The 18,343-nt window shown below is 43.6% G+C and overlaps 1 protein-coding gene across 1 annotated transcript in view; it reads left to right on the top strand.

Moving 5' to 3' along the window:
* Positions 1-511: 511 nt before the first annotated feature.
* LOC311312850 (phospholipid phosphatase-related protein type 4-like) overlaps positions 512-18,343 on the top strand; it is a gene marked incomplete at both ends in the record, with an annotated part of 50,903 nt that continues 33,071 nt past the window's right edge. The window contains 2 exons of the mRNA XM_084442857.1: positions 512-592; positions 6,010-6,195. Coding sequence (XP_084298983.1) covers positions 512-592; positions 6,010-6,195 — 267 coding nt within the window. The remainder of the gene's footprint in view (positions 593-6,009; positions 6,196-18,343) is intronic.

An 18,343-nucleotide genomic window follows, 5' to 3' on the forward strand; every position in this document is an offset into this window, starting at 1 on the left:
TCTGCATGTCAGGGTCCACACTATAACGTGCAACACATGGAATATACTAGCCTAGGCTACTTCAGGGCAAGTGATTGATTTTTAGCACTTGCCAGTTTTAATTCATATCGTTTCACAACATAAATTGATTCATGTGTAGACTACTTCAATGCGCCTGCGCACATTCATCACGCACGGCGGAGCGAGGCTTTAATAGGCCTACTGGTCCCCGCGCTGCAGGTGTCTGTCGAGTCTGAAGATATGCAGGTCGCTGCTCTGTTTTATTAACGACGATAGACTGAGTGTAGGTTGGAAGATTTCGTATCTTTGGCAAAAACCCATGGAGCGCGCATCTATATAATAAAAACCGCACACTTGATCCCCCAGCGTCACTCCGGAATGGAGCAAGCGGTAGCAGGGCGCGTATGATCTTCGCACGCCAGACGCGATAGCGGCGTACATTTCAGCATTACCCCTAACAGGTTAAAGCTGTTTTATTCTCGAAACAGGAGAGGACTGAGGCGCCCTGACCATGGCTTCGATAGAAAGACCCAAAGCGATCATTATGACCAAAGACAGCGTCAGCCTGTTGCCCTGCTTTTATTTTGTTGAGGTAAGTTAGTCTACCCTCCTCTCCATCACTGAAGCTTCGCTTCACACAGAACACCCCATTCTATTCATATTCTATTCTGTTTGATTGCCTTTAATTGGCACCTGCACGCAACTCCAGATGAGACGACAGATGAGATTAACTATGGGTTTGATGTTGGCCACTTCCATCGTGCTGTGACACATGGATTCTGATTTATCTGACTAAACTGCATTTTATCAAATATAATATCACATTTTGATAAATGTTTTAAACTAGTTGTGATTGGATTGCCATGTCTCTCAATTAATCTACCCCATAGAAATAAAACAGATTATCCAATTTGAGAGTTTGCAAATCTAACTGGGTTTCGATTCCTACAAAGGGGGAGTATGCATTAGTGTATTCACAGCAATAATAATAATAATAATAATAATAACATTTCCCACAAATTCACACTATATATATTAGAGTGCAGTCATGTTGTCAGTTTAGTTCTGGTATGTGTGTGGTCTGTCAGTCTGTATCCCTACAAAGTGTAACATCAAGACACCACCCCTGAGAGAGAGATCAGAGTTTGTCTGAGTCTGACCTCCATAATTGTGCAGCAGAGGTGGTTGGAGGACCACGTAGTGCTGTCTGAAGAATAGGAAATAGGGTTTAGCTTGGCCAGTTTGTTCAAGTCTCAATGTGAGACACGTTCAGTTCTCATTTCCATCACATTGAGTAAGAGTAATATCTCATCCTCTAGCCTGCAGTGATGGAGGAGCCAGAGTAGGTCTCTAGGTCTTTAGATCTAACAAATAGAGATACTTAATCGCTGGGTCACTGAAGACGTCTCTGTTAGTTAAACAGGTTGTATTGCCAGGTCCATGACAGCACAACACCACCAAGTACAGCTTAGATAGATAGATAGATAGATAGATAGATAGATAGATAGATAGATAGATAGATAGATAGATAGATAGATAGGACAAATAGATAAAAGCTTTTACTTAGACATAGAAGAGCATACTGAGACCAGGTCTCTTGCTGCGTTCAATTTGGCCCATAAAGTTGTGATCTATGAGATACTACTCACAGTTTTAACTAAAACACTCCTCTCGACTTGTTTTCTCCACTCGTGAACTCGTACCCCTCCACCTTACCCCGAGTTCACTCTGTAAGTCGTGATCAAGATGGCAGCTCCCTGTGTAACTAAGTGAAACTTTATTAATACCTTTTTATTAACATTTCTGTCTTATTTGTGTCTCATTAAATCAGTTGCACAATCAGTACCCAACTGTTATCAGGCCATGTTTGCTACCTCTTTTGTATGAGCAAAATACCTCATAGTGCATTGTTATCTACTGGTTTGGCAAACAAAGCTAACGTCCATCTTTGTTCCGAGCTGTTGTTGGTGTCTACTGTGATGCATTTTCCTGGTGGATGATGTCGTTCTCTGTCTCTCCCACCTGCCACCTCACCACTTCCCAGACAAATGGAACGCAGCATCTTTTTCACATGTGCTCTGCTTAGAAATAACATATACAGTAAAAATAACATATACTGTACAGTAAAAATAACATATACAGTAAAAAGTAGCAAAGTACAGTCGTTACCTGAGGGGTTTTCTTTCCAGGGTGGAACTAATGGAAGCATGACGCTTAGCCAACAGCCGTTTTCGATAACACGGACAAGGTCTTTACATTTCAGATATTAGATCAAACTTCCTGTACTGTACCTATATCTTAACCTGACCTCCGGTGAGTGTTGCTGGAGGGCTGGAGCGCTTCGGGGGTTTGTGCAGCAAGTAAAAGAGCCTTTAAGCAAATGCTTTCAGACTGAGGGACACTCATTCTGCTTGTGTTCGCTATGCCGGGGGACTGGAGGACTTAAAGGGCATGGAGACAGGGTTACAGCAGTCACTAGAGGGATCTGCTTTGAACAAAAGGAGGGTTAGGAGTACTTACAGTGATGGGTACTATTACATCTCACAGAGCGAGGTTCAAAGAAGAACGAGAGTAATTTACTGCTTCGCAGACTCATAAACACCAAGCAAAGCCTCCGTCAACACTAGGGCTCTAGCAAGTCTCCATAATCACGAGGGTACTAGCTAGTCTTCTTCATCACTAGGACACTAGCAAACCTCCATCACTAGGGCACTAACAAGACTGATTTATCACTAGGACACCAGCAAGCTTCCTTCATCACTAGGGCACTAGAAAGCCTCCATCACTAGGACACTAGCAAAGCTTGCTTCATCACTAGGACAGCTAAGCTTCTTCATCACTATGGGACTAGCAAGCGTCCTTAATCACTAGGGCACTAGCTAGTCTCCTTCATCACTAGGGCACTAGCTAGTCTCCTTCATCACTAGGGCACTAGCTAGTCTCCTTTATCACTAAAGGTTAAGGTTAAAGTCCAAATGATTGTCACACACCTGAGTGTGTGAAATTTGTTCTCCGCATTTGACCCATCCCCTGGGGGATCGGCAGCGGTGCCGCGCTCGGGAATCATTTGGTGATGTAGCCCCCCAATTCCAACTCTTGATGCTGAGTGCCAAGCAGGGAGGCAATGGGTACCATTTTTATACTCTTTGGTATAACTTGGCCGGGGATCGAACTCCCGACCTCCCAGTCTCAGGGCGGACACTCTAACCACAAGTCCACTGAGTGTACTAGCAAGCTTCCTTCATCACTAGGACACTAGCAAGCTTCCTTCAACACTAGGACACTAGCAAGCTTCCTTCAACACAAGGGCACTAGAAAGCTTACTTCATCACTAGGTCACTAGCTAGTCTCCTTCATCACTAGGGTACTAGAAAGCTTCCTACAACACTAGGGCACTAGCAAGCCTCCTTCATCACTAGGGAACTAGCAAGCCTCCTTCATCACTAGGGTACTAGCAAGCCTCCTTCATAGGGGACCTCCACCACTGTGCTTCTAGCCGTGCTGGCATCCTCCATGCTGATGCTAGACTCTAAAAATAGCTGCCAGCCCACCGAGCCGAAGCCCTACTCTCCATTAGTATACATCCATTATTCAGACGTCACTGGGCTTCATTCTTGTAATCACCCCTGCTGAGGGTTCTGCTTCAGCCAGGCTGGAGGGCCACCTAGCCCCTCCTCCGACTGACGACCAGGCCTGGAACAGGACTCTAGGGTGTCAGTCACACCACACCTGGAAGCCTGGATATGAAATGCACCAGAAAGTTGATTAGGAGTAATATTGTGTAACTCGTCAGTTTGCTTTGGTGAGAGCTGCACGAGTGCAGATAGTAGGTTAATGAGTAAACACCCACATTCTGTGATCTGTTGTTATCAAACCTTTAGTATCTCTCTAGGACCTGAGACCTGTCGTAGTAGTGTAGGAGGACGGCAGCGTGTGGGTCTTTCTGCTGAATGAACGGCCCCCTGTGCCACTGACCTATATTCCTGCTATCCTGCTGTTAGAGAAGAGGGAAGGAGGGGAGGGGAGGGGAGGGGAAGAGGAGAGGGGAGAACAGGGAAGGGGGGTGGAGTTATGACCACTTCTATATGGCACACGTTCATATGCAAGCAGAGAAACATCCAAATACTCAGATATTTAGGCCTTTTGACTTAGTTCTCTGAACTCCAAAGATCCCCCCTCTCCATCAATCCCATGTAATGGGATGACTAGCTCAGCGATTTGACATTCATGAATTACTGAGATCACTGGACAAGTAAAATATGCTGGCTACACATTTTTGGATTTATGGGCAATACTGCAGGTGGCGGGGGGGCTGTGATTAGATAGATAGACAGACAGACAGACAGACTCAGACATACAGACAGACAGACAGACAGACAGACAGATAGATAGATAGATAGATAGATAGATAGATAGATAGATAGATAGATAGATAGATCGATAGATAGAGATCGATGGATGTATTTGGCTCATAATAAGGAGTTAGCTTCCTGCTGCACATGACATGCTCCTTGTCCCTATATCCTATATCCGTTGAGCTAGGCTAGGCTAGCTGTTAGTGCCGACGTCATGCCTTCTACTACGCCACTGTTATGAATCTGGAGAGTCAGCTGCGGACCCGTGGATACTGCCGTACTTTCAGATAACTTATTTAGCAGACATATGCATTTTTATGTCTGTCTGGTGCTCTGAAAAATATAGCCTGACTTTCACGTGCCAACCAATCCCTGCTACAGTAGCCTGTGTTTAGAGACCAGTCTGCATGCCAGTCCCAACACAGGCTACCGGCAGACCAGAAGGACAGTCTCCTGGTTCATATACCGTCAGACCAGGAAAGTCTCATATACCGTCAGACCAGAAGGACAGTCTCATATTTCCAATGCATCTCTGCTACATGGAACAACAGATGGTGCTGAAAATAGTTATATGTTTGTCTAGGGAACATTGCTACCGCATCAGAAAAGGTGCATCCACTAGTGTGACCATGGTCTTAGATACCTTTAATTAGAATCTCAGGTTGGTATACTCTCCTCATGTATTTGGCTTTGTAATGTATGAGCACTCCCTTTCCTGTCATCACACCTCCATCTCGTGGCCCATAAAGGCTTCTTCTCTAAAAAAGGAGGAGGTGCGATGCAATATCCTGTTTGTCTGTGAGGAGCTGCGTTCTCTGGGCACTCAGAGATAACCACTTGGCTGAGCAGAAGAACCGTGACAATTATGTTTAATCAGTGCAGCAATGTGTCCTATCATAGCCAGCAAGACACACACAAACCGCACCACAGCATAGAGAGGCTTTAAAAGCTGATTTGAATGCGTGTTGTGACTGTTTTCATAATTTAGAGAGATGTTTTCCTTTGTGTGATTTCATGGTTGTGATTTTGTCATAGATGGAAACTGTTGAGTTTTTTTCCCCCACTGAGGGTTATAGACACAAATGATCAAAATTATCAAACATTTTTCGTACTTTTATGGGATTGATAACTAAATGCCACAAGCACTTGACATTCCGTGTGTGACTGAAGAGAAACTGGACGTCTCTCTACTTCCCTGAGGTTACACCAGGTCTTTCTCTTGCACACCTGCTCTCTCATTCATTCATTCATTCATTCATTCATTCATTCAAGCTTTATTTATAATTACACTGAGTAGTTAAACTCTTTTACTGTGTAGCAGAGTAATTACATAGCAATAATCAACATCAAGAAAAGAAAAGGTTTTTGACATAAACAAGAATGAACAACATTACATAAACAAGAATAAATAAACAAATTACATCAACAAGAATCAATTAACAATTCAAAAACAGTTTCAGAAAATTTAAAAACCAGAAGAACAATAACAACAGTAGCCTAATACACTTTAACCAATTAAAACAATTACAAATCTCTGGAACAATAACACTAATGAGATCGTCCAACAGTACAACAACACTGACACTGATTTCCTCATTATTTTGTTTATGTCCTTGTTTGTTTGTTTGTCTGTCGACATCCTCGCGGGCGGCAGCTCCCTATCCTGGTGTCATTGGTGGCGAGCCTATACTTCCTGGAGCTGACGGACATGTTCAAGCCGGTGCATTCTGGGTACAGTTGCCATGACCGCAGCCTGAGCCTTCCATACATCGAGCCTACCCATGAGGTCGTCCCCCTGCTCATGCTGCTGTCACTGGCCTTCGCCGGACCCGCCATAACGGTCAGACCCTGGAGCTTACACCGCAAACGCACACTCACACACACACTCATACACACACACACACACACACACACTCTAAGGCAGGCAGTGAACTACAAGGCAGTGAACTACAAGTTACCAGGACAGAGGAGTCACCAGGTCAGCCTTTGCTGCAGGTCATGTTTCATTCATGTTGTCCAGTAGCAGTTGTCACACAGACATCCTCAGGTCTCAGTTGTCCATGTGGATTTACACAGCATGTGGCTATCTTGTCTCTGCAGGGCTTTCTGTATCTGTATCAAACTCCAAACTGACATTTTCTATCAGCTGCTGTTGTGATGCTGTGATGTTCCTCTGACGTCCTGAGAGCGCGAGGCGAGGGATCCTGGGGTTTCAGTCCGTCTCTTGTCAGAGTTGTCCGCCAGTGGCAGATACGCTTCAGCAGAGCTGCTGTCAGCCAAAGTTTGGCCGCCGCCCCGCCACAAGGCATGATGGGAATGTGAGAGCTGAAGACTGTCAGTTGTAAGCTACTGCGCCCTGGCCTCCACAGTCCGACACACATCCTGAATCACAATCACAATACATGTTATTGCCAGGTAGTTTTTACACATACTAGTAGGTATGTGCTGTGGTCAGTTGGTGCATAACACTTGCAACATTAGACAGGGTGCAGGGACTAGACAGGACAGTGCAATCCTCCACGTTTTCTTCTGAAGAGTGAGCTTGCGTTCCCCTCTACCTGGGTCTAAAAGTATAGGATTAGCGAACAAACCTAGCCTGGACCCAATCTCCTATTTTTTTTCCTGCTTTTCTGTGTGTATTTTGAGCCTGTATTTGTATTGATAGTGTTAGTGTTTGTGTTGACCTGCCCAGTGACTGCAGATGGAAAATAGCTGGAAGCTGAATCTGGCATCTCTTCTCCTTGTGAGAGATTAATATTTACCTCTGTCCCAGTGACATATTTACCTCTGCGACAGTGCGTTTTCCTGAAACTCAGTGAAGGGGTGTAACATGGGCCAATTTAGAACCCATTACAGTTTGGAGCGGATCCGAATCATGGGACTGGTCCATGAGCTGCCCAAACATGGCCAGCCATTCACCTCCATTTATTTTTTGGACTCGGGACTAAAAAATGTCCCCCATTCATTGTCAATAGGGGGAATTGAAACGGCCATATCACGACATGGGAAGGTCACAGAGACACAGGGTTTGGACTGGCACAAAGCTCTCGACCTAACGAATGCAGTAATAATGTACCAAACATGTCCTGCTCACACGCACTTGTGCGCGCACAGAGCCATGAGATGCATTCATGGGAGGATGTCTGTGCTCTCTTCTGGTTTTGTATGGTCACTGACCTGTGAACCTATAGCCTGACAAATAAATAAATTAAACTGAACTAAACTTTTAGATCCATGTAGGAGAAGTGAGTGGGCGGAAAGCAGGCAGAGGGAGCCGCAGGGCGAATGTTCATCTGTCGCTCAGTATGATGAAGGTGTTGGTCCCCAGGCGAACTGCCTGATGGGAAATATAGTCCAGGGTTATTTTTCTACTGTGGCCAGGTGGTCAGGTGTGTGTGTTAGAACTGTGGGGTTGTGGGGGAGGAGAGAAAGTGTGTGTGTGTGTGTGTTTGTGTATGTACGTGTTTGTGTGAGCATGCATGTGTGTGTGTTTGTGTGCGTACGTGTGTGTGCATGTGCATATGTGTGTGTGTTTGTGTTGTATGTGCGTACGTGTGTGTGTGTGTGCGCGTGCATACGTGTGTGTGTGAGTGTGATGTTGCAGTGTTTCCAGCCTACTCATGCATACGTGCTTTGATTAGTTCACACTTGGATTCTCCTAAAGCCTAGAGGCCTAGTTACTCTGCTTCAAAACGACAAGATGACTGAGCTGTGAGCCATCTCTCTGGACTGAAAAACAACGCGATTTACAATAAACTGGACTTAAAATGGTTCAGAGGAACACGTTTTAAAAACAAGAAATGCCCAACTGTGAAATTGCTGGAAAAACAAAGCTTTACTACCTTTAATTAATCTTAAAATAAAATCTTAAATTAGCTCTGTTGTGTCCTGTGTACAGTGTAGGTTTCTGAAGCTGGGATTTACGCATGATTGATCTGCCGCCAGATTCAGTAACACTTTCCCAGTCAATACTTTTCAATTAACAAGATGGTTCACAGCAATCAAACTTAAATCACATTGTGTACACGCTCAAATGAATGTGTAATTAGGATTAGTTCGAAAATGAATCACAAGTGAACACAAGGCGTTTGAGATAGGAGTGCAGATTAACATGGTTAGATAATCCCCATGTAGATTGCTGAGTGGGACACAGTAACCTAAATACCACATACATAAACCATCAACTCACATTAAAGTTAGATAAGATTATAATACCACATACTGAAACTTATCAACTCATGTTGAAGTTAGATAAGATTATAATACCCCAATACAACACACACAGTAAACACACACAATACAACACACACAACACAAGACACATTATAGACAGCTCTGCTCTTGTCAGTTCAGTCAGTGTTTTGGAACATTTGGAATACGTTGAATACGTTTGGAATATGTTAAATAACGCTGTTATTTAATGTGTATTGTGTGTGTGTGTTGTGTGTGCTGTTATTTAACGGTCATGTTTCTTATGACTGGCTGGGATGGGCTGTTTTAATTCTGTGGTCTCGGCTGTGGTGATGACAGAGATTCATATTGACTCACAGGTGTGGTGGGAATGTGATTCCAATTGTCTGTGCTCCACTGAGCAGAGCAAGGGAGTGTGTGTGTGTGTGTGTGGGGGGGTGTTTGTGTGTGTGTGTGATTGCCTGCTGCCGTCACAGCCTTTATTTTCCGCTGACCGCTTTAGCCTTGGAGCCTGTCTGTTTAATACTGTACCTGTCAGTGATGGACTGGTGTACATAGGTCTTGTAATTTCTTGATATTCTAGCAGCTGCTTGAGAGTTATCTTGCTACGGAAAATATAGAGTAAAGACAATTTGGGCTTAAGCAGGGGTGTAGTGGTGACTAAAGAAGTGGGTATACTCTGACTAAAGAAGTGGGTATACTTTGACTAAAGACGTGGGTATACTCTGACTAAAGACATGGGTATACTCTGACTAAAGACATGGGTATACTCTGACTAAAGACATGGGTATACTCTGACTAAAGACGTGGGTATACTCTGACTAAAGAAGTGGGTATACTCTGACTAAAGACGTGGGTATACTCTGACTAAAGAAGTGGGTATACTCTGACTAAAGACGTGGGTATACTCTGACTAAAGACGTGGGTATACTCTGACTAAAGAAGTGGCTATACTCTAATTAAAGAAGTGGCTATACTCTGACTAAAGAAGTGAGTGTCCTGTAGCAGAAATGTTACAGTTTTTACATTGGTGGTGTTTAAAGAAGTGGGTATACTATGGGTCCATGGATAAAGAAGTTGGTATACTTGGTATACCTCCATATCCCCTACTCCACTACACCACTGGGCTTTAGCCAGGATGGTCTGTGCCCCACATGGCTGAGCTAGCCTGCAGCGCTGAATCCTGTCCTTGTGTTGAGGGATCTAGTCCAGTCCTGGGGTGGGATCAGGTCCAGTCCTGAGGTGGGATCTAGCACCAGTCCCGGGGTGGGATCTAGCACCAGTCCTGGGGTGGGATTAAGTCCAGTCCTGAGGTGGGATCTAGCACCAGTCCTGGGGTGGGATTAAGTCCAGTCCTGAGGTGGGATCTAGCACCAGTCCTGGTGTGGGATCAAGTCCAGTCCTGGGGTGGGATCAAGTCCAGTCCTGGGGTGGGATCTAGTCCAGTCCTGAGGTGGGATCTAGCACCAGTCCTGGGGTGGGATTAAGTCCAGTCCTGAGGCAGCGCCGTTGTTTAGCGGTGAAAGGTGATGATGATTATAAGGGCCCACAAGCAAGCAGGGCCCACAAAACAAACAAGAGGTCCCTCTTTCTATGACGAAATTATTCTGCATGTAGATCAGTCACACTAATGCTGCATCAGAATTCAAATTAAGCCACAAATAATGCAATACAGATGAAAAAGGTTTTAATTTCCTGAGCAATATCCCCCTTCTTAAATGGTTTGGTCCATGCCATGGTTCATACTGGCAAGTCTCTGGCACTGTCTCTGGGACTGGCATGTCCCCCTTTTGACATTAACGTCACTATACCGACTGGCTGTCAAATACTAACACTAATAGCCTAACGTTAAATCATAAACATCAAGCCCATACATAAATCCGGGCACCAGAAAAGAGTGGAGAGAGAAGCCAGGAGAGCAGAGCGGGAGCCCATAAGGTTTTTTTTCCACAAGAAAGGTGAGAGTAGCTATGTTAAGATGGTCCGTCAGTTGCCCGCGGTCTCACATTAACCCCCTACTAACACAGTGGGTTGCAGCAACGTTGCACATAAGTTGTACTTAGGTAAGTAGCAACATTACCATCAGGCGATGTTGTGACAACGTCCATCTATGGTCGAAAATAACTTTACCCTCCTAAGTCTAATTAGACTTTACTGCAACGTTGCAGAAACATTGGCAACATGGGTCCCTGCAACGTCATTAAATAACGTGACAGTTGTATTACAGTCCTATTAGGCTAGCAATCGGGCTATCCCGTGACGTCACTGCTTGCTTGGTTCACAGTTGAAGTAGGCAGGATTCTTTGCCAAACTGCTCCTGTCTTTTTTTCTTTTTTTACATTTTCGCTTATATCCTTCATATTGTACTGTATGTTGAGGTTAATAACTCATCTTAGAAATGTTATTGATTATATATTTCCGTTTGTTATAAATTGAATGCTTTTTCATTAATAAAAAAAAAAAGTAGGCAGGATTCTCTATCACTGCGACCCATGGTGGAAATTATGTGTTTAAAGGTGCCATCTCCTCCGGAATGTAATCAATGAAATAAGAGATTTGACACATGAATGCTCAATACAGATAAAAACAGAACAACCAATCACACTTCTGACCAAGTGAAATGATTGGAATGACCTGTCAAACTGCCTAATCAACCTGCACACAATTTGATGTTTCTTTTCTAATCTACTAACGGTTTATGCCCCCTTGCTGAAAACAGAGCTGGAGGGAGAGCACCTTTAAATGACACCCTCATGAGCAACTGGACGTTAGTTTTACATTTTCATAGTCACAGCTAATTATTTAATATAATTCGGATTGTGATTGAAAATCAACTATGATCAGCAGAATCAATAAAGTTTGTCTCCAAGTATTTGCCATTTAAGGCATTCTACTAACTTTTCGGTGTCGACCAAGATATCATTTTTGTGTGTTGGCTGTAAGCAGGGGTGGGGGGTTGGGGGGCATTGGGAGTAATAACAATGTCAGAGAAGACCCTGTGCAAGACCCCACGGTACGCTACTGCATTATAGACAGACAGTGCTCATTACAATAGGAGTAGGACACTTCAAATCCTATAGTAATTAATTTTTGTATAGGATGTGATGCACCAGTCGCTGTACGCCTATGTGGTTTATTTTCAGTGATTAGACTGACTGTTGACTGGCACAGCTTTAGGTGGTGATGGAGAAATGAGCTTAATGTATTGATGTTTTTTTGTGCGTGACTTACAGTGCCAGCGCACCTAGTATAGCGTTCGTCCGGTCATCACTCCCTCCCTCCCTCCCCTCCGTTACTGCGGACAATGTTGGCCTGCATTTCTCTGTTGGCACCACAAGAGGCAGTAGTCCCAGCACACCAAAATCAAGAAGGACACCAAAATCAACCCGCCGATCTACACTGCACAAGTAGAGTAGTGGTGAGAGCATTGGACTCCCACCCTGGAGACTGGGGTTGAAGACCCGGTGGGGATGACTTTATGGGACTATACCCCAAACCTCCACATGTTCATCCTTTCACTCCAACCTTTACCCCTTGCCTTATACTGTAGACCAGATCCTGTCCCAACCCCAACCCATATTCTAACCCCAACCCACACTAAGGACTGGAAGAAGGACACCAAAACCCACCCGCCGATCTCCACTGCACAAGTAGAGTAGTGGTGAGAGCATTGGACTCCCACCCAGGAGACCGGGGTTCCTGGTGGGGATGACTTTATGTTATCATCAGTGTAACTGCTTTAGCCTCTGACCGCTACCATTAATGTTATGGAAGCTGCTGCTAGTTGTTGTGAGCCCTTGAGCTAACTGGCTATCCTGCTCTTATTGTGCTGGATTAGCATTGGAAGTGTAACCCACTTCTGGATAAACATACGCTAGCTAGGTTCGAAAGGAGCAAGGTATAAAGTCAGTGCAATAACCACAACCACAAGTAAATCCAAATAGTTTGCAACTTAGTTTGCACTTTATATTCAAAAGGTAAGCAAACACAACATATATACAATTACAATATAAGAAAAATAATAAACTGGGCCCAAATAAAATATGAATGGTATTGTGTGGATGTAAATCATCCTTGTTCAGGTGTCCTTGGTAGACGTCCAAGACTGTAGTTCAGTCAAACTAGTCGGGATCTGAGCTGACCCAATGTCTGATTTCTGTCTCTCACTCAAGACGTGCTGCTGTGTTGGGCTGGTGCCATGCCAGCCTGACTGGCACAATCCTACCACAAGGCTGATGGTCAAACTGCTGTTGCAGTACTGTAGCTATGTAGATCCTGAATCCTGGAATCAAGTTGGGTGGCTCGCCATCAATTGGTTCTCTGGATCATCCTCATGGGGTTTTCTCAATAAGAGAAAAAAGACCTGACCTGCACACAAACAGGCTCACAGTCTTTCTATTGGTTGTACAACATCATTTCTAAATCTAAATCTAAATCTTTGGAATCAACTGAGTACGGCTGAACACAATAGCCTACACTTGTATGAAAATAATATTATTCATCATTCTGTAGTCCAAATTTCACCTTCTCAATTATTAATTGTAATCCAAATTCCTCATTCTCATATACAAAGTAGAATGGTTTTGTTCTACACAATGTAGTCTCACATATTAATAAACTGCATCATCCATAATATTTCAAAAAGAATAGTACACAGTTCAATATGGAATCTGGAATATGATTAGCCTATCTCGTGAAGTGGTGAGGCTAGCTGAAATGATTTCTGCCTTTTCTTTCCTCAAAGTAATATGCTCCAAAATAATACTAAATTGTCTCTATAAATTCCCAAAGCATTCACTTTCAACATACAAACATTCCAAACACACCTAACATTTGTTACACATAACTTAGTGTTCATTGTCCTTAGTTATCGATCTCATTGCTACAACATCGCGGCTACAACAATCTCAGCACTAGCAATGGAGGGAAGCTAGATTAGCCTAGCTCTTACCGAGTCGATGCAGCAAGGCAACAACCGATGACAAGAAAATGGATATAAAGGTTGTTGGTGTCCTTGCAACTTGTAGTAAACACTAATTCACTCTATCTTAACTCTGATCTTACTTCTGATTAATTCTACCCGTTTTCTCTGTAAAATAGTTATGCTTTTTCTCTCGACGTTTCTCTTCACGAGGCAACATGAGCTCCGCTCAGAACTTGTCCAGACAAATCTGGCTGAATATCGCGAGCTCCCGGTTTTTCAAAGTAAAGGTCCCTAATTATTTAAGGAAGTGGATACATTTATACCAATGAGTTTACCGGTTACCATATAACTGGAGCATCAAAAAACATAAAGTTACACATGACTAATTAACTCATGGCTCAAGTTAATAGTTTACTTGTTATAATAAACTATAAGCAATTCTATTTAACCCATAATTTCAGCTGGGTTACAGAAGCATTGGAACTGATGTGTCCAGGTGACAAGACCTATCTTTATTTATCAAACATTACCGTCCTACCAGTCCCGCACAGAAACAAGCCAGCCAACACACATAAGCCAGGCTTGACCTGGCCTGGTTCAAAAGACGTGTCTATGAGAAATCCCATTCATTCTCTCGGCATTATGGAACACCTCCACTAGGGGGCGATGAGATTACTTTCCCTCCCTATAGATGGGTTCGCCGCCTACGTCATAGCAGAGTGCGCACGCAGCCTCTAGGCAAAAAGGCAAACAAACTCGCTAGCCACAGTAGCCAGGAGCTCCGTTTCATGTAGCTAATTATGCCTCAAAGCTGCTGTGCTGTGAACTGTACAAACAGAAAAGGACAAGATGATGGCCTCAGATTCTTCAGCATCCCCTCGAGATGTCACCCTTTTCAGAGGAACCGCCGAAAGCTGTGGTTTAAAGCCATAAAGAGAGCAGATTGGGGACCAACAAACACTTTTTTGTGTGGTGCGCACTTCATCTCTGGTAAGTTATCTAGCTAACTTCACCTCAGGGTTTTTTCTCATCAAATTACATTGATTTGACTTGGTTTAGATATTTATTTGTTCACTTACCGGTAATATAAGATTTAAGTAAACAGAAGTAACTCATAACCTGCACGCTAAACTAAGTTCAGGAATTGGAAGCCTAATGATAGCTAGTTAACATTAGCTAATGCGAGCTAGCACGCTACCTAGTGTTAGCTAGCTAAGTCAAGGCCCAAACTTGGCTAACGTTTAGACAATATTGCAAATACTCCGACAAACTATTGCAAACCTTTTTTCTGTTACTGCTGGCTTTGTGTTCGCCGCGAACATTTGCAGAGACATAAGCGAACAGTCTGAGCTGGTAGTTTGTGTTAGTAATGTGACTCTAAAATGGCCGCTGGACATGTGAATTGTTTTTGTTTGACTCTGCTGAATGTGAGACTCACATTGGGAGCTTGCTCGTGTCAGGCTTTTTAAGGCCATCACGAATATTAGGCTAATATTACATAGGCAACAGTGAAGGCGAAGCCAAGATAATGCTTTATATATTTTCCATTTGTCTGGAAAGTGGGAGACTGAGAACGATGCCACCCACGAGGTAAGCGGGGTATCATGGACAATAACGTTAGCTCGAAACAAAGATGGAGGCAGCTTTTTTTGCCACATTAGTAGTATCGGTGTGTATTGTTGGAGTTCACGAGTCAAAAACAGGCGTCCCTGTTAAAACTGCGAGTAGTAACGCGTGATTCACGGGCCTTATACATTTAATCTGTGCACTGCAGTGGCTAATGCCTAAACTAGCTTCATGTTTCCCACACTGATGATTGACCGCCATTGACCGCATCTGTCCTGGGCAGATGCCAGCAGAGAATTTAAAAAAAGGAATAGTATAGAATAGTGGCGTGTCACTAATTACTTATCGGCTGTAATGACTTGTTGAATTGTTCAGTTTTAGTCGCTTCTTCCCCTCTGCCTACTTTCCCATAGGGTCCTTATGTGTTTATAACCTGAATATTTTTTGTTTATTGGGCAGACTGTTTTGCAGCGTGGAGTTTCTGGGGGAGGACACTGTGTCGGTTGTCCCAGTATCCTGGCTCTCCAAAAAGGATGGGTTAAGAACATGTTTGTGTGAACAATGTTTCTGATTGGTGTGCTACTTTTCAATTGTACAGGGAAGCGGGTACTAACATGGTTTCACTCACAGTTGCAGATGTGTTCCTGGCCAATGAACAAAGTCAGCCAACGGATAAAGAGCTGTTTGGAACCTAACCCTGGCTGGGCGCTCCACAGAGTCCTGGTTTTCCCAAAGTCCACAACAGGTACTGTTTGCATTTTAAGCTGTTAAAAAATACTGATGGGGGAAAAAAATCATGACTCATTATTCTGAGGAAAAAGGATGGCTGAAATGTATTGATTATGGTATAATATTTATGCACACAGATCATTACGAAGGTGCCAGGCTCATGGCAAAGGTCTTCGAGCAGCAGTCGTCAATGGACGAGTGCCAAGACGTTAGAAAGAGATGGCGCAACACGCGCTATCACTCCAGTGCTGAAGGTAATATACTAAAGTGCATTCAACAGTCCCAAAAGAGTAGTACTTTTGAAATCGAGTAATCTGAGCTAATTTACTGATATTTCACTAGATATTCCAAGCCCCGGGCAGCCATTGGTCCCCACAATGCAGGCCAAAGATAGTATGCCAGGTGCCGGAGTTGAAAGGCCTCTGCCGGCTGTCCTGTACAATCCAGGTATGCATGTTTGTGTTGAAATTAAATGAATGAAATGTCTATGCCTGCTGCACACTGATAGTTGGATTTTTTATTTTGATTACCATTTTACTCATCTTGCAGATTTTCCAAGCTCGTCCCATGTGAGCGAGCGGGGCCCAGACCCCAGGTATAGCACCCCAGCCAGACCAGGTAAGAGTGGCATGTACTGCTGTGGTGTTGTGGTGTCTACCTGTTCCATGTCTTAATTTAGTTTCCCTCCAAATGCCAGAAGCCAAAGCCAACACCATAGTGTCCTGCTAATCCCTTTACTGCTAATCCCTTTAGGTTTTCAGTTAGCTCTGTGATTGGCTTTTTTAGATTGAATACCATTTTACTCATCTTGCAGATTTTCCGAGCTCATCCCCTGTGAGCGAAAACCATATGAGCCCAGGCCTCATGTATAGCACCCCAGCCAGACCAGGTAAGAGTGGCATGTACTGCTGTGGTGTTGTGATGTCTACCTGTTAATGTCTTAATTTATTTTCCTTCAAATGCCAGAAGCCAAAGCATGCTGCCAACACCATAAAGTTTCCTGCTAATCCCTTTCCTTTATCCCTTTTGGTTTTCAGTTAGGTCTGTGATGCCGTCGACAAAGAAAACGGCTCCAGCACCATTGACTCCATGTACCCCTCTACCCAATTGATGCTGCTCTGCAGATGCTGGTATGGAACTACTTCATGTTGCATGCAGGGATATATTTTGAGTTTCATTTAGTTTTATGTCAATGTACTTATAGCCACATCTGTGTTTATCTAGATTTCCAGAGGTCTGTACATCTTGCGGGAGCAACTCCGTGAGCTTGCGCAGAGTGTGAAGGACCGGGAACATCAGAGGAAGATGGTGAGTGTCTGCAGGGCAGAACCTTGTCTTATTTTTACAGGGAAGGGTACAGTAAATGACTGTCTTTGTTTTGCAGACACAATACCTAGCTTAGCAATACCTTAGCAATACCATCAATGTTCAATGTTCTAACATGTAAGAAATGTTTCATATTTTTTATATTTTTTAATACATCATCTTTGTTCCATGACCGATGTGAATTGAAACCATTACCTTTCTTGATAACTTAAAGGTGCAGTTATCGTCTCCATGCCGAAGGCCACGACGGCGGAGGTGGCCGCCCAGCTGCAGCAGACATTAAAATATGCCTCTGCTAAATGCAGAAGGGTAAGTGATGTCTTCTTTTTTTTTTTATTTCTCCTACCCAGTGACACGGCATGGTTCCAATGATTGTGTACCACTTTTTTGTGCATATATGTGCGTTGTGTATTTACAGCCATTTCATTATGTCTTTAGGTATCTGCAGAAGTCTGTCTGAGCACAGCCCATCCAAGCACAGTCCATCTGAGCACAGCCCAGCATTCTGATGAGGAAGACTTCCCTTCCTAGCTGCCCCCCAGCCCATCTGACACCCACCCCCAGCCTATCTGAGCACAGCCTGTCATTTTTTTTGTAAATAACTTTTTTGTAAATAACTTTTTTTGTAAATAACTTTTTGTTTTTATGTTTTTTAAAATCCTTTTTGTTTTTAGAACTTGTTTATTATGTTGCAGGCCAGACATTGTGTGTACTTTTTTAATATAATAAATTGTTCTTAACTGTTAATGTTGTGTCATCACTTTTGTACCATAATTTTGCTTGCTGCATTGACTATGGCATTAATAGGCTCTTTGCACAAGCTCCACTACTTCCTGACACGATGACGTTGTATTTTATTATTGTCCTTATTTCAGCTCTGCGTTGTGTTTTGATTTCAATAAAAGACGGCCCCCAATATCACACAATACCACACAGTCCAGTGTCTCCTTTTCAGGTGTATTCCAAATGAATCTCTCCAACACGGGATCTGAGCCTCAAGCAGAAGTGGTTTATTACAGAAGGTTTGACATACAAAAGACGATGGCATGGCCTAATGTACGGTTGACCTCTCTGTATGCTGTCTGGACCCAAATCAAAGCATTGGTCTCGTTGCAACGTTCTTATGTGGTTTGAGTGTCCCCACTCCCTCGTCTCTTCTCCGATAAGACTGTCTCTCTGGTTTCTTCTGTGGCCTTGTTTTGTCCCGTTAACCTACGCCGCCTCGGCGCCCAGGCCTTTATCTCAAACCACA

Source organism: Borostomias antarcticus (assembly GCF_949987555.1).
Source record: "Borostomias antarcticus genome assembly, chromosome: 9".
Classification (NCBI taxonomy): domain Eukaryota; kingdom Metazoa; phylum Chordata; class Actinopteri; order Stomiiformes; family Stomiidae; genus Borostomias; species Borostomias antarcticus.